Below are 21,158 nucleotides of genomic sequence, written 5' to 3'. Positions count from 1 at the left end.
TTGGCAGCAAGTGTCTTTACCCACTGAGCCATCTTGCCAGCCCCATAGCTTATTTTTAATATCGATGCCAACACCAACCAGTGACGAAGACACAGGATATGAAGTGATGCATCTTGCTTTAGGTTATATAGACAAGGGTGTGGAGTCTCCTTGTCTGATTCCCTGTCCCTAGAGGGCTTGGAACCAGTGCTGGAACCCCAGCTCCCCCCCCCCACCTAACAGCTGGATGAATGGAGTCCAGAGAGATAGGGATCCCCAGGGTGCTTGGAGAGACCGCAAGAAAGGGAAGCCTGCTGCCTGGAGCTCTTGACTCTGTGTCTAGCATTCTTCCTGTGACGGTCACTCTTTGTTCTGCCTACCCACATTTTTAGAGGAGAAAACACGAGGACATTCAGGGGGGTTGTCTGTTGGCAGAAGAGGGCAAGAGAAACAGCCAGAGGAGGGAAGAGACTGAAGACTTTTGACCCTTGCTCTATGTGAAGCAGTTCAGATGTAGAAATTCATTTGCGTACTATGACAACTATCCAGACTAGCTGAATTCTGCAGATGGGGCTAAGTAAGTCACTGTCCTCCCAGATGACATGGGTAGCAAGTGTGGGCAGTAGGGGTTGGCATAGATACACCCAATACGAAATCTTTACCTTTTAACCCAGGTTGGATCAAACTGTCTCTACACAGCTGGATGGAACTAATTTGGGGTGTCAGGAAGCACCTCCATAACAAAGGGAAGAGACTAGATTGTCCTAACCTGTGACTTGCCCTCTGAGCCTCTCTTCCTTTGTCTGTTACAGCTGTCTGGGCCTCCACATCATGAACGGCACTCCAGGAGGCACGAGGGAAGCTCCTGCCCCAAGCCACCGGCATTGTCTCCTGCCCTCTGTGGCTCACACTCCCTCTGTCACCGAGGTGACACCAGCTAAGAAGATAACCTTCCTCAAGCGAGGGGATCCCCAATTTGCTGGGGTTCGCCTGGCTGTTCACCAGCGCACTTTCAAGACCTTCAGCGCCCTGATGGATGAACTGTCTCAGCGCATGCCTCTTTCCTTTGGGGTTCGCTCTGTTACCACACCCCGGGGCTTACATGGCCTCAGTGCCCTGGAGCAGCTGCAAGATGGGGGCTGCTACCTCTGCTCTGACAAGAAGCCCCCTAAAACTCCCAGAGAGCCCGGCCGCCTGCAAAGGAAAAGCCCCTCTGCTGGGCCGTCACGGGGGCATGAAGGTGGGCATGAAGCTCCAGAGACATCCTCTTCCTGGAAGGGTCCCATGGCACCAAGGAGGATGACACTGGTGAAGAATGGGAATCCTAGATGCCAGCAGACAGTGGTTCTCAGTCACAGGAACACCAGAAACCTGATGGCCTTCCTCAGCAAAGCCTCTGAGCTTCTACGCTTTCCCGTGAAGCAGGTGTACACAATCAGCGGGAAGAAGGTAGGCTGTGGGGGCAGGTATTACCTTTGGACCTTGGGTCAAAATACATAGGTGGACTAGTAAGGCATCCTTGATTGCCCGCTGCTAATTAGAGGTGAAGAGTGGAGATATTGGGGCAAATCTGTTAACCAAACAACAATCATCAGGCCTGGGGGGCGGGGGATGGCTCGGTTGGTGAAGTGCTTGCCAGGGACCTGAGTCAGAAGTCAGACACACACACACACACACACACACACACACACACACACACACACACACACACACACACACAGCCACCCTACTCATGCTCCCATTTAGTAAGCACTTAGCACACAGCAGGCTCTGAGCATTGCACGTGCTCCTCATCTGTTATGCAGTCCTCCCAAATATTTCCATGGGAGTTTAGGGCAGGAAACAGATCACTCAGGGTACCTTGAGCATTGAGAGATTTAACGCAGGACATTAGGGGCAGGTCTGGAAAGCTGGAGTGTGGGACCAGGGCCGGGTCGACAGAGATAGCTCACCACACCCTGCAGGTAGCACATGCCTTTACTGGAAGCACTGGGAATGTTGAGTTCAAGAACACATTGGTGGGGCCGACAGCCAAGCATGGGAAACAGTGCTCAGGAAGCACAGTTGCCTCTCAACTCACAGGACTTGTAGAGGGATGAGTCGGCCATGGCCACCTCGGCTGCCATCACCTCCTGATTCTTACATGCACACAGCAACACCAGCCAGAAGGGGGATGAGGTGGTGTGTACCGAAGAGCTTCCTTCTCAGTCTTGATCAAAGGCACCCAGTTTTGGGAGAATACAGTCTGCACTCGACCCTAACTGCAGAGGCTAGTAAGTGTAGCTGGCGCCTTCCCAGCTCTTGCAGAACACAAGTCTCTGAGAAAGGTGAACATTTCGGGAAACCAAGCTAGGCTGATCTAGTTCTCTCCCCCAACAATCTGGTCCTGTATCTGCTTAGCCCTGGGGCCTCCTCTAGTCAGAACTGTATTTACTAACTAGGTGTGGTGGCACATGCCTAGAATCCCAGCACTCAGGAGACGGAGGCAAGAGACCTGCACATTGGAGACCAGCCTGGCCTACACACAGAGTCTAGGTTAGTCTCAAGAAACAAAAGCAAAAGCATATTTGCTTTCTGCCCCAAGCCACATCATCTCGTGCTCTCTGTCTTCTAGTTTGGTTACAAGGCCACTTTGCTATCCTCTCTCAAAGTCTATCAAAGTCAGTAGCCCCCAGAATTCCTGGCATAAAGTAGCACAAGAAATCAAGAGCAAAAGCCGGGAAATTAGTTATAATACATATCTCAGAGAGCTGGGAAGAAAGTCGGACAATCTCCCACAAGACTGTAGTTAGTGTTTAAATTGTCCTTCCACTATTCACCTGGCGTTCCTTCCCCCTTCTGTTGGCCCCTCTGCTGATGGTGGTTATAACCTGATGGAGTGACTAAACCATGGTCCTGGAAGGCTGAGTCCTCTGGGTCCTTCTTATACAGGGCTGCTGGGGTCTTTTGTTACCTTGTCCGACTGCACATGGCAGCCACAGAGGGCTCCCAACAAGGGTATCCCCACTGTGAACAGCAACCGGACTTCCCCCTTGATAATCAGAACCTCTTAACCATCCTACACAGGAACCCTCCTGCTGCCCGATGGTTCATTAGCTTGGAGTGCCTGGTGAATGCCTTGACTTCTAGTTCCATGGGGCATTCTCCCTGGGGTCCCAAGTCTACCAAACCAGCAAGGCCCAAAGCTGAGGGGATGAGAAGTAACGTATGCATCTATCTGGGCCACAGATGTGTCAATGACAAGGTGTGGTGGTACATGCCTATGATCCTAGCACTCAGGGGATCAAAGCAAGAGAATTGTATGTTGGAGATCAGCCTGGGCTACACAGAATTCTAGGGTAGTCTCAAAAAACAAAAGTAAAAGCACCATATTTACTTCCCGCCCTAAGTCACATGATCTCTATGCTGTCATTCTCATCCCCAGGTGTCTGTGGTCCATAGAAAAGCAAAGCAGTTCACACCACTTGCTTGGAAATGCATATCACATCCTATAGGAACACAGCTCAACCTCCCTGGCTGGTTGCCACATGGAATCTTCCAGAGAATATCCATCCTACTATTCCACATTATGAGGGTGATAGAGCGTATGGCTATAAAGTGAATTCTTACTGTTTGTTTTGAGATGGGGGTCTCCCTATGTAGCCCTGGCTGACCTGAAACTCTCTATGTATTCCAAGCTGGCCTAGATCTCACAGATATCCACCTGTCTCTGCCTCTCGAGTGCTAGGATCAAAGGTGTGTTCACCACTATACCCAGACACACAGTAAATTCTATTGGTGTTAGCCCACTGCCTCATATCTTCTGCTGTGACGTCAGCCATCTTCCTGGGTTGTGCCGGTGTTAAGTGGGCATTCTGAAAGCTCACGATGGTGATGCTAAAAGAGAATGGCTGAGGACCACCTTTAACCAAAACAAAAGTCTACTCCTCCATTCCAGTGAGTACAAACTGCCCCCAACAGAGATGTCCTCATTACGTAATAGCATCGGTGTCAGAGGGGTTCGGTTTGATTAGCTTCCCACCAGGTGTCGGGCACCCACTGAGCAGGCCGATCTGTCCATGTGATGATCACCTTTTGGTGACCACTTAGCAATGACAAGAATGTCCTCACCCACCAGCCAGTTGTGGAAGAGCCTTTGGGAGCGGCTTCTCTAGATTTCCTTACCACCAACCCTCCAATCTTGGTCCTGCTGAGTCCTTGACTCTCAGATGAAATTCCTAGCCACTACCTATCCATTGTTCCTTCTGTAAGAGTCAACCAAATCCAGCGATCGCCTGGATAGCCTCCCCGACACCCTTCATGACCCCTGAGTGGGTCTGTAATGCAAGAGTCCCTGGCACTCCACTGCCTCCTCAGCATTTGATGCTACAGTGGTGAGATGGAGTAGACATCTACCCAAAGAAGAAATGTGTCTTGAAGTTGAAAAGAACAAAGGGCCCTCCTAATGAACTGGGCTGGATGGTAGAGTTGTGTGTGATTGTGGGGAGGGGAGATGTGTCCCTTGGATAAATACTAAGGAGCACAATTGCTGACTCATGTGCTTGGTTTTACAAGAAACTGCCTTCCAGATTGGCTAGACCAATTTTCATCCCCACGGAGCACGAGTGACAGGTCCTGGTGTCCCACCTCCTTGCATTTGATGTTGTCCTGGGGTTTGGTTATTCTAATAGTTCCATGGTGGGGAGGGTGTCTTTTTGTGACTGAGCACACCCTTCTAATTTGAGAGTATTCTAAAGAACACACTACGCACTTTAAAAGCCCCTGACACTACACACTGCCATTCATGCTGTACCACAGGCCTTCAGATATGCAGGGCCTCTGGGGCCAGGGAACTACTCTGAGAGTGAAGTCCTATTTACTGGAGTGATGCATCCTGCTGATGCATCTCTGAGCCAGGAGTTGGCAGCAGCGTGTCCTGCTGGTGGGTCTAAGGGAAGGGTAGAATCTGAGGACAGACGGACTCTCTGGGAGAGGAGCAGTACTTTGCCCTCACTGATCCACTCAAGCAGAGACAACTGGCTTGAATTATACGGAAAGTTATCAAATACTGGTGAGGACTCCACCTGGGAACACGACAGACTGAGAATCAGATCTCCACATGGAGGCACTGAATGTCCTGCTGCAAGCATTTTACAAAACGTATTCTGGCTGGTAGATGTATGCTCGGGGAAGCAGCTTAATGGTCCTGACCTCCTTTCTATCCAGGGTAACCTGTGGTCTGGCTCTCAGCTGGTGGAGACAGAGAAAGAGATCCTACAGGCAGTGGGCTCTCAGCCCCTGGCTGTGATGGAGGCATTGTGGGATGTGGGAGCCCAGAATGGTATGTGCAAGGGTTAGGAAGGGCCGAGGAGACGGGACCTTCCTTCTTGGGCCTCCCAGAGCAGAGAGTCTCTGCAGGCCAGGCTCCCAACTCCATGTTCACGTCCTCCAGGTGGACTCTCTGCAGACACTCCTGGATGGTCCCTCCCTGCTAGTGTGTGCTGGAAACGAGGCCTTCAGATGCCTGGAGATGGAAAATGATGGAGAGAACAGGACCAGAACCTTCTCTGGTGTGACTGCAAGGGGTGAACGTGGTGAGTAGATTCTGGGCCTTCCTGGCTTCTTTAAATGGGACAGTGGCTCCACAGGCTTGGTTGTTATCACTTCCAGACCCACGGGAAAGGTGCTTTGGCTGGGTTCCTAGGTCTTCCAGCCACTTTGGGTCTCTCTTGCTGTTTCCTTCCTCCGTCAGCCTTAAGTGAGCGGAGCATTGCTGGGAACGCCTGAGATCAGCGTAGATTATGACACAGGGAAATCTGAGCTCCAGGTTTCTAGGGTCTAAAATAACCATTAAGATTCTCAGTGGACATGTCCTCATGGAGGTGCTGAGCCCTGTGAGTACAGGGAACATTTAAGTCCTTCAGAGTCGTGGCTGTCTTAGGCAGCAGTGGTGGTCTACAATGGTTACGATGATTAAAACACACCACAACCATGGACCATCCATTCGGACATAGAGATCCATCAAAAAAACCCACAGAGGGTCAGGGTCTAGGCTTCGTTGTTAAAATATACATGATTTCAAGGGCACAGTTCCCAAGTGCAGGGTAGAAATTACAGCCAAACTGCTGGACTGATAATAGAGTTTGGTGAATGAACAAGGGGTTGTGTTTTGTGGGACTCCATTAAGAAAATGACCAAGAACAGTACCAGCAACTGTGGCACCCTAGTGGCTGGGACAGAAGACAATGTCTAGGCACACACTACAAGAGCCACCAGGCCTACTTGATGCTTTCTCCTGGCCGGAAATGTTTGTGAGGTCTGTTCTGCTGGACACAGGTGCATCCCACCAAGCATAGCTCAGGAGATAAAATGAGAAACACCCAGGACCCCATTCTTCCCTAGAGCTACTTCCTTTTCTCTTCTTTTCTTTCTTTTTTTATTTTTTAATTTATTTTTTTATTTTTTTATTTTTTTGGTTTTTCAAGACAAGGTTTCTCTGTGTAGTTTTGGTGCCTATCCTGGATCTCGCACTGTAGACCAGGCTGGCCTCAAAAACAGAAATCCACCTGGCTCTGCCTCCCGAGTGCTGGGATTAAGGTCATACACCACCACTGCCCAGCTTTAGAGCTATTTTCTATCACCCAAGCCCCCCCCACCCCCCGCTTTTTTTTTTTTTCTGCCTGCGGGGTAGGCTAGACTATCACAGACTGACGTAGTGTGTTTAGACCTCTCCTGGCAATCTTTCTTCAGCCCAAGAGCCTGGCCATTGTGAGGGAGATGGGTCACCGTGAGTCATATCAGTTTACAGTGTATGGTCAGATTATCACTGGCAGCAGCCTGAGCTTCCTCCTATGCCAGGTCAAAGAATCCCCATGGTGTGTTTTCACCTGCAATGCCACAATCTCTCCAGACTCTGATTGTGCTGGTGTCTATTCAGCAAGCACTAATATGCAGCAAATGTTCTGTGCAAGAAGCTTTATGTGCAGCAACTCGATATGCAGCAAGTACTATATGCATGGCTGCATGTCCCGAAGCAGTGCTAATGGGTTGTAGATTCAGACACAGCAGGTAGCTGGTGGCTTTGGGCTGGTCCATGCTCAGTCCTTCTTAGTGCTCTGTGACACCCACGGGTCCTTCTAGAATAGCTCTGACCCTTGTCTTTCTGCTGTTGCATGCTCTAGTTACTCTCTTCTCTCTTGTTCCACTGTACAACAGGCTGCTGGGGACCAAACGCCAAGCAGAGTGTGATGCACTCGAGGGCCAGGTCTGGCAGAAGGCTGCGGCAGTTTTCCTTGATGTCAGAGAGTGACCATCCGGCATCTGGTCATCAGACCTGGCCAGGGCCTGCTTTGAACAGGTGCCCTCAGGACACACCTGGCCCACCTGGCTCCTTGGTGGCTGCTGATGATGTGGAGAAGAAGGTCTGCATGAATGAGGATGGCAGCCTGTCTGTGGAGATGAAAGTCCGCTTCCAACTTCTGGGCGAGGATACCCTGCGGTGGTCCCAGAGGGTGGGGCATGCCAGTGTCTGCACCCCAGCTGGTGGGGAGGGCCAGGTCCTGAGGGAGGCTGATCCCTTCTGTTACAGACAGGAGGGCCACCCTTGGGGGTTCTTGGCACACGGGGCACAGGGACGGGGTCCCTGTGATGGAGGATACCAGACAGCCTTTGATGTGGACCAGGAATCACAGCCCAACTATGACATTTGGAGGAACCCCCTGACCACCTCTGGGGGTGCAGGTGCAACTCAGAGGAGGAGGTGGGGCCTGTCTAAGCTCTCTGGATGCAGGAGCCACTGGAGCCAGGGGGCCAATGACCGGAAAGGACATAGCAACAATAGTGTCAGCCCAGTCTCAAGTCCCAGGCACCCTAGAAGTGCCCAGCCAGGCTCCTGCTGTCCCTGGACTCCAGAGGGTGAGACAGACAGTGAAACCTTACATCCAGTCTCCTCAGCTTCTTCCCAGAGTGGGGCTGAGCTAGAAGCTGGTAAGGGCCCCTGCCTAGAGGACACAGGACCCTGTGACTTGGGACCTGAGACCCGAGGTATAGAAAGGGCCCTTTCTGATACATCAGTCAGTGCTGAGTCTCCTGAGGGGTCTAGTGAGTATGGTAGCCAGCATCACAGAAGCTCAAACCAGGTGAGGGTCACGGTTTCCCAGAGGCAAGCCACCCAAGGTGACAGGCCTTGTGTTCCCACCCACAGTCTCTTATCTTTGAGCCACATGGACCCTCAGACAGAGAAGTGTAGACAGAGCACCAGGTGGCAGGAGGCCAGAGGTGAGCCTGAGCTGAGGCTGCCCCTGGTCCCAAGCCATTTTAGCTCTTTGGACACACAGAGAGATGCTCTCCCAGCTTCTGCCAGTGCCCCAGCCCAACGGAGGCAGAAAAAGCAGAAGAAGCCAGCTGGTATTATGTGCTTGCCCAGTGTCCTTGCCCCTTGCCAAGTGGCTCAGAATGGCCATGCCAGGCAGTGTGACTACTGTAGGAACACTCAATCCTCGCTGGACACAAATGCAATACCTCAGGAAAGACAACAGGCCTGCCTAGGAGGCCCCACACCACGATCTCCTCCAAACTCACCCAGGGCTGGGCATCAGGCCTCCAGCAATCTGAGATCACCATTCTCTAGTTCTCTTGACTTTCAAGGCCCACAAGCCACCAGCAAAGCTACCACCATACCAATGAGTGACTCAGACTGTGTGTCCAGCTTTTACCATCCTAGAACTCACTCTGCAGAACCGGCAGGGGACATTGAGTGCCCAGCTCACTCTCCAACTCCCACACCTGTCCACACAGGAGATGTTGGCTGCCTGTGGGACAAGGCAGGGACCACCCCTGAGCCTCCCTCATCCTCTGTGTCTCTGGACAGACGGCCTGAGGCAGAAGATCCAAGACCCCACCAAGACTGCTGCTGCTCACAGGTGGCAGCAACCTCTGTCCTCACAGTCCCCAGTGGTCAAACACAGGCCCCCATCTCTGAGGCCTGCTGGGGGGCCAGCAGCTTCTGTCCAACTCCCCCCCAGGAGCAAATATGTTCCAGAAAGGATCCTACAAGCAGTAGTAGTACCAGCAGTGACCAGAATCAAGCTGATGGCCATGCTGAGCCCAGGAAGACTCTGCTGGGAAAGTCCCCTGGTATCAGGGGAAGCCTTGAGGAGCAGGAAGGGGATGGTGGTCTGACACCCAGTGCTCTGCCCTACACCTCTCCAGATGCTGTGGTTCGTGAGTGGCTAGGCAACATCCCAGAAAAGCCGGTACTCATGACCTATGAGATAGAAGGTGAGACCACAGAGGTGGCCAATGATGGCCCAGAAAGTCCTGAGGATGACCTTGGTGATGGCTGCTCTCTGAAAGCCCTTAGGGAACTGGCTCAGGCCAGACAGCAGCCCTCAGAAGGGGTCACTGGTGAGCAGCCAGAGCCGACAGGAGTCCTCCCAAGGACTAGTTCTGTGTGCTGCAAACTAGGTGATCCACATCATGATACAGCGTCAGGTGAAAGGGCCAAGGCCCCTGCAGAAGCTGGGGTAGGAGAAGGGACCACCGTGGACCACGGTGTGAGCCTATGTGCGCTGCCCAGCAGGGTCTCGGCCTCCACACAGATCATGAAGGCCCTGCTGGGCTCCAAGCCAGGCCGGCCCAGCAGTCTACCAGAGGTCTCTAGCACAGTAGCCCAGAGGCTCAGCTTCTCGGCTGGGGCCCTCATCGCCTGCCTCGCCAGGCTCCATTTCTTTGATGAGGATCTGGGCCCTCTGGATGGCAACGCGAGGCTTGAAGAGTCCCCTAGGTACAAGGAGATGCTGAGCATCTCCCAGGCCTTGTGGCCTGGGAGTGAGCTTGGGCAAAGCCAGCTGGACATCGGCCTCAGGAAGCTCACTTCACACCAGGCTCTGCTGGGGACCGAGGACTGCACACCCACCTCCTCCTCTGGCGTGGATGTCAGCAGTGGCTCGGGAGGCTCAGGTGAGAGCAGTGTGCCCTGTGCCATGGATAATAATACCCTGGCTCCCGAGAGGGTAGATTTGCCCTTGAAAACCCCCTCTCAAAGACCTGATTCCAGGAACCAGGGATACCCAGAGGTACTGAGTCATTCCGCAGCCTCATCTGGCTCCCAGGCGTGGCCTGGCACCGCCAGTGGGGAGGAGTCAGGTAAAGGTGGCGGGAAGCAGAAGTGGGGCAATGCTCCAGAACAATCAGCTGAAAGCACAAGGCTGGAAGAGGAGGCCCAATCAGAAGAGGCAGAAGGGAGGGTCCGAGAGATGCTACAGGAAGATGGTATCCATGGGGAGGGGCTTCCGGAAGAAAAGGCTGGAGTCTGCAGTCCGGAAATGCTTCGAGCTGGCTCTCGGGATGGGGAGCGCTCCCCAGAAGACACCAGAGTGTCAAAGGATGAAGCAGGAAGAGATGCTGCCTCTGGAGGGCTGTGGCCCCTAGATGGGAGAGAGGAACCCACAGAGTCCCCTCACCGTTTCAGTGGGAGCAACTCAAATGATCGCGAGAGTCCAAGTGTTCACATACTGGAGCAAGGGTTGGAAGAGGTGTCCACCGTGGCTGCCACGGGCTGCGAGCAAGCCAGTATCAAGGCCAGCTCAGGAACCAGGGAGACGAGCACGTCCACGGCCCACAGAGGATCTCTGGACCCTGACCCAGTCTGGGTGTCCAAGCTGCTGAAGAAGGTAGAGAAAGACTTCATGGCTCACCTGGCTGGTGCCACAACTGAACTCCGAGCCCGATGGAACCTTCACGACAACAGCCTGCTGGACCAGATGGTGACCGAGCTGGAGCAGGATGTGGGCCGAAGGCTTCAAGCAAGCACTGTCAGGGAAGTCAGGAAGATCCAGAGCCGGCAAGGGAGGATGGTCCCGGAACCACCCGGGGAAGCCCTCAGGGGTCAGACATCACTACAGACAGAGCAGCGCAGGCGCCGCCTTCAGGGCCTGCGCAACTTCTCCGCCTTCCCTGGCCAGGGCCCCCTCTCCCTCACCCCGGAGGATGGGCCCACTCTCAGGACAGCCTTAGGGACCAGGCCAGGTGTGGGGTCCGTGGGGGATGAGTTCTGTCCCTGTGAAGTCTGCCTGAAGAAGAAGAAGATGATCCCTAAATTCCCAAAGGATGCCGCAGGAGTCTCCAGCGCACCGGTCAAAAAGGCCTTTGACCTACAGCAAATTCTACAGAGCAAGAAAGGAAGTAGGAATAGAGAGGCCATGGAGGTGGCCCCTCAGAAGGCAGGGATGATGTTGCCTCAGGAGGACCCTAGAACTGTCCAAGCAACTGATGGAAAGCAGGAGCTGAGGTTGGCCCCGGGGCCTGGGGTAGATGAGGGGGAATCTAGACTGAGAGGAGAGACGGATCCCGAGTTCTTGAAAGAAGAAGGAGCTAGCTGCCATGTGCCAGAAGAGGATGCAGCCACTTCAAGAGAAAGGGAAATCCACATCAGTGCTGCACAAGAAAGCCGGCAATTAGAGGAGAGTGTGACCAAGAAGGAAGAAACCCTGCACCTGCGCTTTAGAGATGGAGACGCTTCGGAGGTTTCGGGAAGACAGGGTGGTGGCAGTCATTCTGTGGAGACTCGGGACGCTTCCAGAGAAAGACAGCCAGAGGTAGAAGGAGGAAATCAAGATGAAAAGGAGAACGGCCCTTGGGTTAGTTCAGGAGAGAGCCAGAGAGGGGTGGTTTCTGAAAACATCAGCCTAGACCACGAAAGGAGGCTCCACAACCGCCACAGAAGGCCAGCCCCCCAACGCCGCCATGCAGCGCACTGCACCAGGGCATCATCTCTGAGCAACTGCTCACAGGTGTCTCAGAAGGGCTCAGAAGAAGATTTTCCAAGTGGAGAGCTCAAGTGCACCAAAGCCAAGAACAGCAGGGACTTGGATGCAGAGAGAAAAGTCACCATGATGTACCCAGAAAGTTCCTCTTCGGAACGAGAAACCCCCTCCAGTCCAAGACCTCCAAAGCAGGAGGAAGGAGAAGTCTGTCATGCAGAAGATGAAGAGACAGCTGGAAGCTTGATTTGTACCCAGGTTGGGGGTAGGGTAGATGGCTTTGGCCAGGATGATTTAGATTTCTAGATATCAAATGATAGGATAGTAATGAGTCTGAGTGATGCCTGCATAAATATAATACCCGTGTACCCAAGGGAATATCAAACCACTATACAAGGGACATGGACAAAGACAAGGAATTGCTACCCACCCTGGAGCTGCGGGCCTCGCTACTCAGGAGGCTATGGTGGGAGAATAGAGAGTTCAAGCCCTGCCTGGGCTATAGAGCAAGTTCAAAAGCCAACTTGGGCAGCTTAGTGTGACATTGCTCCAGGGTCTGAGACTATAGCCCAGTGGCAGAGTGCTTGCCTGGTGTATTTGTGGCTCTAGGTTCAACCTTGACAGTAACAACAATGAAAAGGACTTGCCAAAGAGAGACCACACCATGCTGTCCCTAGGATCTAAACTCAAGGCCCCCATACTCAATGTGCAGCATTAGCTGTGAGCCTGACATGTTAACAGATGTCAGCCATTCCTCTGTCCACACAGCCCAAGAGCATAAAAGGGTCTGGAAAGACAACTTGGAGCTTCTGTTTGCGTTGACTTTTATGAGGGAGTCTCTCTCTGTCTCTCTCTTCCTTGTTACTTTCCCCCAGCTTCTCTGGGACACTCACCTCTTTTGACTTTGAGGCACTTTTTGCTGGCCTGGAATATATGTGGTGACTCTGCAGATGTGAAACACTTGGGAAAAGCAAATACATTCAGGGTCATGGGATAAAGTTTGTTCTCAACCCCAATGTCCTAGGTTCATCCCCCACAATTCATACTATTTGTAAGGGGGAAGCAAAGAACCAGAAGGAAAACTGATCGCCCATCGACCAGAAATCGTCGACAGCTTTGGAAAGGGACTGGATGCAACACCCTCCATCATTTTCTGGATGTTTTATCGAGATTGTTCTCTGTATAATATTTATATACTGCTTTCCCAAACGCTTAAATATATAAGGACATACTATAAATGAATACAATAAATGCTAAAAAAAAAAAGTTTTGAATTCATATTTTAATTCCTGAAGAATTTTCCTGGATGGGGATAGAAAAAAAAAGTCACCATTTCCTTATCCTTGACCTCTCTCTATCTCTCTGTCTCCCTCTATGCCCCCCTCATATACGCATGCGTGTACTATATTAATGTAAGTGCACCTGGCTAGCAGGCACATGTAGAGTGCAGAGGCTAACAGTGGAAAGTCTTTCTCAATCATTTCTCCACCTTTTTCTTTTTTTAATGGCAGGGCCTCTTGTCAAACTTGGAGCTTGCTAGTTGGCCAAAGTCCCCCAGAAGCTGCCTGTCTCTGTCTCCCTAGCCCTGGACTTGGAAACACATGCAGCCGCCTGGCTTTTTAGAGGGTTCTGGAGATTCAAACCCATACTTTCACAGCAAGCACTTTACCTGCAGATCTGCCTCCCAAACCCATACATTTAAAAATCTGTTTCAGCCGGGCGGTGGTGGCGCACGGCCGGGCGGTGGTGGCGCACGCCTTTAATCCCAGCACTCGGGAGGCAGAGCCAGGCGGATCTCTGTGAGTTCGAGGCCAGTCTGGGCTACCAAGTGAGTTCCAGGAGAGGCGCAAAGCTACACAGAGAAACCCTGTCTCGAAAAACCAAAAAAAAAAAAAAAAAAAATCTGTTTCAAATGGTCTTGCTATGTAGCCTGGGCTGGCTTTGTGGCCCAGGCTAGCCTCAAACTTTGGATTCTATTGCCTCAGCCTCTCCAGTGCTGAGGTTACATTGGATTGCAGATATCTGCACCACAAACACCTTAGTTTTCCATTATTTTGATCTTAAAACTGATTCCAAATTGAGTATGGTAGTGCAGGCTGGGAAATCCAGCATTCAGGAGGCAGAGATATGAAGAGCGCCATGACTCCAGGGCCTGCCTGGGCTTCCTCATGAGTCTGCAGCCACCCTGGGGTATGTAGCAAAAGCCTGGCTCAAAAAAGCAAAACCAAACCAAACCTCCCAGCAGACCAGCAAACAAAACAACCCTCACCCCTGCCCTTGACCCCTGGACCACCTTCTAGTTGTTTAGACCTGATTCCCAGGAATGATATTACAAGGTCAAAGGATGTCAGTGTTTTTAGGAATCATAGCACATTTTGGCACATTGTTTTTCTAAAGTTCAGCATTATCTAGCATCTCCAAGTGCTCACCAGTCTTCACTGCTGACCTTCAAAAGCAGAGATTGCTTGCTTGCTGTATGGGCAAGCACAGGATCTCATTTTCATGTGGCACCATTCTAGGTATACTTGAATATTAATTAAATTAAAACCCTTACTAGGGTTTAACAAAATCCATTCTCTGTAAATTATATGACGAGGCTCACTCATTTTTCTTCTGAGGTCCTAGCATTTTTTTTTTAAAAGAATTGATTTACATCTGTCTTTTGCTGTAGGCTAAAAAAAAATTCTGTCATTATTCAAATCTTTTATTAGATTCTTTTGTTTACTATTCTATCGGGGCCCTTGAGTACCACAGCATGTGTGTGGGAGTCAGAGGGCTACTTTATGGAGTTGCTTCTCCCCTTCCACTGTGTGGGTTTGGAGGATCAAACTCAAGTCCTCAGGCTTGGTGACAAGTGCTTTTACTTCCTGAATCATCTCACTAGCCCTGTTTATTATTTTTGATATTTAAAAAATAGCTGCCCTCTGTTCACATCCTTCCACAGCAAGCCTTTGTTGGTGTCCTGCCGCCGTAGGGGGCTCCTTAGTGGGAAACAAAAATTTCTGGATCTCATCCACTTCCCTATTCTTAATCATTAGCCACATCCAGATTTATCACTCACAGTATCACTGGTGGCAGCCATTTCAATGCAAAGATGAAGTGAATCTGCGTGTCTGTGGCCACTCTTCTATGGGTGAGGATGGTCTTTATAAAATCTGACATGTTCTAAGACTTCTGTGAGGCCATTCTTTAAAGCTTTTACAATAATTACACACACACACACACACACACACACACACACACACACACGCACGCACGCACGCATGAATTCAACGTTTGTATATATTTGGGGTATGATGCTCCTGGAAGCTGAACAGTCACTCCCAAATGAATTGATTTCCCAACAGTCAATCAGTAGAAGTTGATATTGACACTGGGTGGAGGGCCTGGATGACCACAGTCTAGCAAGCCACTTGTTAATCTAATTCCTATCAGCCTCCCTCTCCCAGCAGATTGCATGGTGGCCAAGATGCGGCCAGGTGTCTGGATGTGATGGTATGCACAGTTGTCCAGCCCTTATCACACTAGCTGTCAGGAAGCATCCAGCACATACCTCATCTATGACATGAGGTCTCCAGTCCTCACCAGGAGGTGTTCCAATGCCTCCCAAATGCCAGCAGCAGCAGCAGCAGCAGCAGCAGCAGCAGCAGCAGCAGCCAGCCAGCCTTACCCTCTGCTAACCTGAACGTCATTAAAATGGCATTACTCTTCTCTCATCAAGCGCAGACAGGGACTGTCAAGATGGCTCAGTGGGTTGAGGTGCTTGCTGCCAAGCCTGGGAGCCTGAGCTTGGTCCCCAGGCCCCATATGGTAGAAGGAGAGAACTGACTCCTGCAAATTGTCCTCTGACTTTTACACCAGTGCTCTTGAATGTGTGCATCTTCTACACACAGCAAAATAAAAATATTAAAAAAAAATAAGAACAGTAGAAAGGGCATGAGACTTGGCATTGGAGGACCTGGGCTCAAATCCAGGGCTCACATCTGTTTCCACACTCTGGAATGGATGACTGGTGTTCCACCACCCCTGCGTTGTTGTGGAAGCAGATGAGCAGATGTAAGAGATGTCGTTACATGAACACTGGGGCATTTTCAATTCTGCGTTTCTCATTGCCCTGTGTTCAAGGCTTACAGTACCCTTGGTACCATCCTGTACCATTCACAGAATCAGTCCTGTTGAATCTCCCAGGTGGATCTATTAGGTATGCAAAGAGGCATTTTCGTGTTCACTTCACAAACGAAGCAACTGAGGCACAGAGGAGAAGGGGAAACCTGCCTAAGTTGACCCAGTTAGATAGCTGCAAAGCCAGGATTGCAAGGGAGATACCCCACGCTCAAAGTCCACATCCTTTTCCATTGTATCTTCATTCTCTTTCTTTCCAATCTCAGTTGTGTGAATCAGTAACCTGAATCAAGGCAGGGAACACTTTGCTGAGTGAATTTACTGCAAAAATACTGAAGGCTTAGGAAAGTGACTTCAGTGGGATTCTTTCTGCTGGGATGATTGTATTATGTCCCCAGGAATGTTCTGCTCATGGGCTTATATCAGGAGCTGGCCATCCCGAGCTCTGTGAAGGGCAGCGTCACACTGAAAACGTATCTCTTTGTGGGATTCTCTCGGTTACAAATTCACCTACTTTAAGTCCGCAAATATTTCTGCCTTTTATCTTTTAAAACAGTTGCTGTTAATGGACAACCTGACCTTTTTTTTTTCCACTTGGAGATAAGGAGTTTGGTGGCCATAGCGAAGGTGGGGACCTTGATATATCCTCCCCACCTTTTTCACTATGGCAACCAAGCCGTAGGAGCGTCTGTGGCGTTCCTATACCCTCAGCTGGCTCCTGGGTAAAACCCCAAATCATCCATCATCCAAATGCTTATGAGGTCTCCCAGGATCCATGGCAACCCCAAACCTTTTCAGCCTTGAATGGTTGGAGAGTGGAGCGACCCTTCTGCCTTACCCTTATTGTCCATGTGTTAGGGGTCAGAGGGCCAACTTTACAGTGTCAAAGGAGCCAAAGCCTATGTCTGGGGTTCACACCCAGAGACGGGTCATGCTGATCTGGTTAGGACTTCTGCTCCGCTCCTTGTTAATACCAGAGGAGCTGGACACTCCATTGAGTTGACCAGTCCTACCTCCAACTGACAAGCCTTCCTGGAGAAGTAGTCATGCTGGGTCCAGACCCCAGACCTCCTCCATATCTCAATACCCCTTGTCAGAGGCAAAAGAAACCCTCATAGAAGACAGTGAACAACAGATCTACTAGTCCCTGGACATCCAGACCACACACCCCTCTCCAGCAGACTTTACCTTCCTTTTCACCAAATCCCAGCCCCCGAGTCTCCCAGACACAAGCTTCATTGACCACTCACATGGCCAAGGGAGAGGTGACCTGTCCTCAGGCTGTGAAGGCCTTGCCACAGACACCAGCTTGTGGCAGGGAGGCCTGAAGAGGGACCCCAAACAACGTCAGGCTAGCGGCTTTGTCCTTCACTATCATGGTCATGGAGAAAGAAAACATGGAAAAGGTCATGGGAAGCAGAAAGGAAACAGACAGTTCTGCTCCGGTGGCACTCTGTCCCAGGTGTCTGAAGTCAGCCTCGCCACGAATTTCCATAGCACCCGAGGAAAACCAGCTTCACACCCCTTCCCACATTGCCTGCAAGGAGTTAGTCATCAGATACTGCACCAGGACTGGGCCTCCCAGGGAGGCTCACTCACCATGCCCTGCTCCACCTAAGGACCCATGCACATGAATGCATGCTTGTACACATATGCAGGCTCACAGGCATTCGCACACATGTTCTCCCACTTAGACACATGTATGTGTGCACACACAAAGACATTCCTTCTCACATGCATGTGTATATATACTCTCACGTACACACACTCATCGCACACACAAGCATTCGTGCACACCCAGGGGTCGGCTTCCTCACCCTCCCTCATTACATGGTCTGCCCAAGGGACAATGTGGGTCAGCCAGAGTCAGCCTCTCTCTCTCCACTCATCTCTTGAGAGGCAATTAGGTGGGTAAAGGTCATTCTCCCAACATGACCCTGTCCCTACTCCCTTGTCCAGAGCCCGGCTGACAGCTTAAGCCACCTGGGCCTCTGTAAAGACCAATATCCAAGAACACAGAAATCTGGGCTGCACCAACCAAATCGTCCTGCCCCCACCCCCAAGCAGAGCAAGCCAACTTTCTTTCTTCACTTGGGCTGGTTCCACAGCCCCCACCCTCCCACCTCCCCCACCCCGCATCCATTCCTCTCCCTCCCTCCTTCCTTCTGATCTGCTATAACAAGAAGATGTAGGCTCACTTCCAAACGGAGGCTGCCCTTGGGGGAGCAGCTGTGTGGGCCACAGGCTGAACTTGGGGGGTATAGTCTCCCTGCTCAGCCTGTGGGCTCACCCTGGCCTGGGCCTGATGGTCAGTGTGCTGATGAGTACTTGGTCCCCTCCTGGGCTGACACCTCAGATGCAGGATAGCTTGGTCATCAGGACTTGTCAGGACTTGAAGATTCCATGCCCTGGGCCCAGAAGACCTGGACTCTCTGATCTGGATGACAGGCTTGCATTCTGCAGCATTCCTGGACCCCACTTGCCACCAGCTCGATACCCCGGGGACCCAGAACCCTGTGCCAGGTGAAGTGCCCAGCCTCTCTCTGAGTTCAGCACCTAAGTTCTCTTTCCTTTGCAGGTTAGCACTTGGCTGCCCGGAGATGCCTTGCAAGGGGTCGTCACAGTTCCGTAATGGTGAGAAGGCCGGAACTGGGAATGGGGTGCCTCCCTCTGGACCCCAAGGCTTCAGGGAAGTGGGCCTGCACCTCCCTCTCCTGGCTTTTAACTCTTCCCACATTCTTTCCCAGAAACAGCAGGATGGCTTCCTGAACCCAAGGCTGGCTCTGGAGCACCCTGCCTCCAGGCCCGGGATGAACTGGGTGACTTCTCAAAGCCCCGTCAATCTGTCAGTCATGCGGTTCCAGGAAAGGACAAAGCCAGAGGACAGGCACTGGCTGGGTGCAGGGACGGAAGGGTGGTGTGACTCACTTTCTGGGACAAGCCTGAACCTCACATCCTCCTTGGTTCGGCCACAGCACAAGGGCTTGTACTTGCCAGGAGATGCAGGCCAGACGGAGCATGTGGCTGCAAAACAACGCCAGGGGCCAGGATGAAGAGAAGCTTCCAGATCCCTTTCCGTCTGCTGTCAAGAAGCAGCAAGCTTTTCCCTCCTGCCTCTGCCCTCCAAGCACATCTGAGGTCCCTTCCTGTACCTCACAATCAAGCCCACAAAAGGCTGTGGTGGCTCCCACCTGTAATCCCAGAATTATGGAGGCTGGCACAGGCAGATTGCTGAAAGTTGGAAGCCACCATGGGCTACATAGTGAGTTCCAGGCTAGCCTGAGCTACTGAGTGAGACCTTCTCTCAAAAAAAAATATGTAGGGCTGGAGAGATGGCTCAGTGGTTAAGAGCACTGGCTTGCTCTTCCAGAGGTCATGAGTTCAATTCCCAGCACCCACATGGTGGCTCACAGCCATCCATTATGAGATCTGGTGCCCTCTTCTGGCAGGCAGACATACAGGAAAAACACTGTATACATAATAAATAAATCTTAAAAAAAAAAAATGTAACAATAAGGGTTGAAGAGATTGCTCAGTGGTTAGAAAGTTTGCTGCTCTTCCAGAGGACCTGAGTTCGGTTCCCATCACTTACATCAGGCTGTCTCCAAGGGTACCTGGACACATGTGACGGGTGTACACACACATACACGTAAATAAAATAAAATAAGTCTTGTTTCAAAAGTAACAATAATAACAGTAATAGTAACGATAGAAGCTCTGAATGTAAGGGTAGGGGGTGGGAAGGTTTCTGTAGGACAAACAGGTCTCTGTTCCCTCCTGGGCTCCTGGATCTCTGAGACCCTGAGCTCCTGGGTCCCTGGGTCCCTGGGCCCAAAGCCCTTTGACCCTGGGATAAAGCTAGAGAGTGCTGAGTTCATTCTGCCCACTGGTCTGTGCCAGGCCTGTGGCCACAGGTGATTATGCAGAGTGGAAACTGTTGCCTGTTGTTCCCCTTTTTACATGCACACGAGCTAGATTACCCATCCTGCACCCATTGGTCAGGAGCCCCACCTCCTGCTGCACAGGTGGTTTTGATCCCATTGTGGTACCCACTGGGTGACAGTTAAGGAAGCTGAGGTACAGTGGGAGCGGCCTCAACAGTGACCCCAGCCACAGCAGCCAAAGGGTGGGTTACTGGAGGTTCTGGACATATATTATTAGTGAGGGTGTGGTCGCTCTGGGAGGCAAAACTAGAAGTGGGATCAATAGTCATGGCTGAGGTTGGGGTGAGGGGCTGTGGTTTGGGGTGATTTACCCATGATGAGAAAGGTAAGTCATGGGGTATGTATGTATGGACATGTGCATGTATTTGTGCATGTCTGTGTGTGCATGTGTGTATTTGCATGGGGTCAGGGGGCTCTATGGGTAGTGGTGCTCGGCAGGGAAGGAGCCGAGATTCACTGAAGAGGGTTTCTGATGGCCCTGATGGTGACCTGACAGCCATTCTGAAAGAAAAGCATAGTTCAGGAGAGGTGGGACCAGGGCTTTGGAACCCTCCTTCCTGCATTTTCAGAGATGACAGAATTCAGCTGGAGCAAACAGGCCTCAAGAATCACACCCCTCGCCTCTCCCCAGGCCCTAGGCAGGACGGGACTCCTTCCAGCTGGCTAGCCACCGAAGCCCTGGCCCAAAGACCCACTAGGTCCTCAAAATACAGCCTGGTATAGGAGGAGAACTTGGCAACCTGAGGTAAGGCTGCTGCCAGGAGGCCCTTGACGTCTGGAGGAGAATCATCAGGGTAGGAAGTTGATCCTGGGACTCGGGCTCCTGGAGTGGGGTTGGGACTTCCGGGGAGGGGGGGGGTTGCACTCTTCTCTCTTTCACAGTTCTGCCTGATATGTGTGCTCTGCCAGCCATGATGGCCTTCTCCCCGCATTTGGCTTCTTGTTCCTACTGTGTCCCCAACCAGTAGATGTTCTGAAGTCTCTCCATCCTGGAGGATTCGAAGGCCTTGTGCTGAGCAGCAGCAGACAGAAGGTCAGGATGAGGAAGGAGCCTTTGGTAGTGCCCCCACTGTGGTCTAGTCCTCCTTGTCACAGGAGTTGGAGACTTTAGTGCCAGCAGGGCCAATGTGTCCTGCTTTCTACTCTAACCGACGCCTGATCTCTCCAGCAGCCTCCTTCAGGAGACGAGGCCCAGAAAAGTCGCGCCTCATGCTTCGGTTCAAGGTCACACAGCAATCTCACGCATAGCCGGGCACAGGAACCAGATTTCCTGCTCTGCAGGCTCCATGGGGCAAAAAACGTGAATCTCCGATCTGGCCTCCTCCCTGCTCAGGTGTGGGGTGGAGCCTGGTAGAGAGGGCAGCATCTCAGC

The 21,158-nt window shown here is 51.6% G+C and overlaps 1 protein-coding gene across 1 annotated transcript; it reads left to right on the top strand.

The window, feature by feature from the left end:
• The first annotated feature begins 810 nt into the window (after positions 1-810).
• Rp1l1 (RP1 like 1) lies at positions 811-12,026 on the top strand. Its single transcript, XM_052734250.1, has 3 exons — positions 811-1,428; positions 5,411-5,552; positions 7,174-12,026. Exons 1-3 carry the CDS (start codon positions 811-813, stop codon positions 12,024-12,026), a joined length of 5,613 nt encoding a protein of 1,870 aa, XP_052590210.1.
• Positions 12,027-21,158: the final 9,132 nt, after the last annotated feature.

The sequence above is a fragment of the Peromyscus californicus genome, unplaced genomic scaffold (assembly GCF_007827085.1).
Source record: "Peromyscus californicus insignis strain IS unplaced genomic scaffold, ASM782708v3 Scaffold_12__1_contigs__length_115047231, whole genome shotgun sequence".
Taxonomy (NCBI): Eukaryota; Metazoa; Chordata; class Mammalia; order Rodentia; family Cricetidae; genus Peromyscus; species Peromyscus californicus.
The sequence above is the reverse complement of the archived record's forward strand: the minus strand, read 5'-3'. Positions and strand labels throughout refer to the sequence as shown.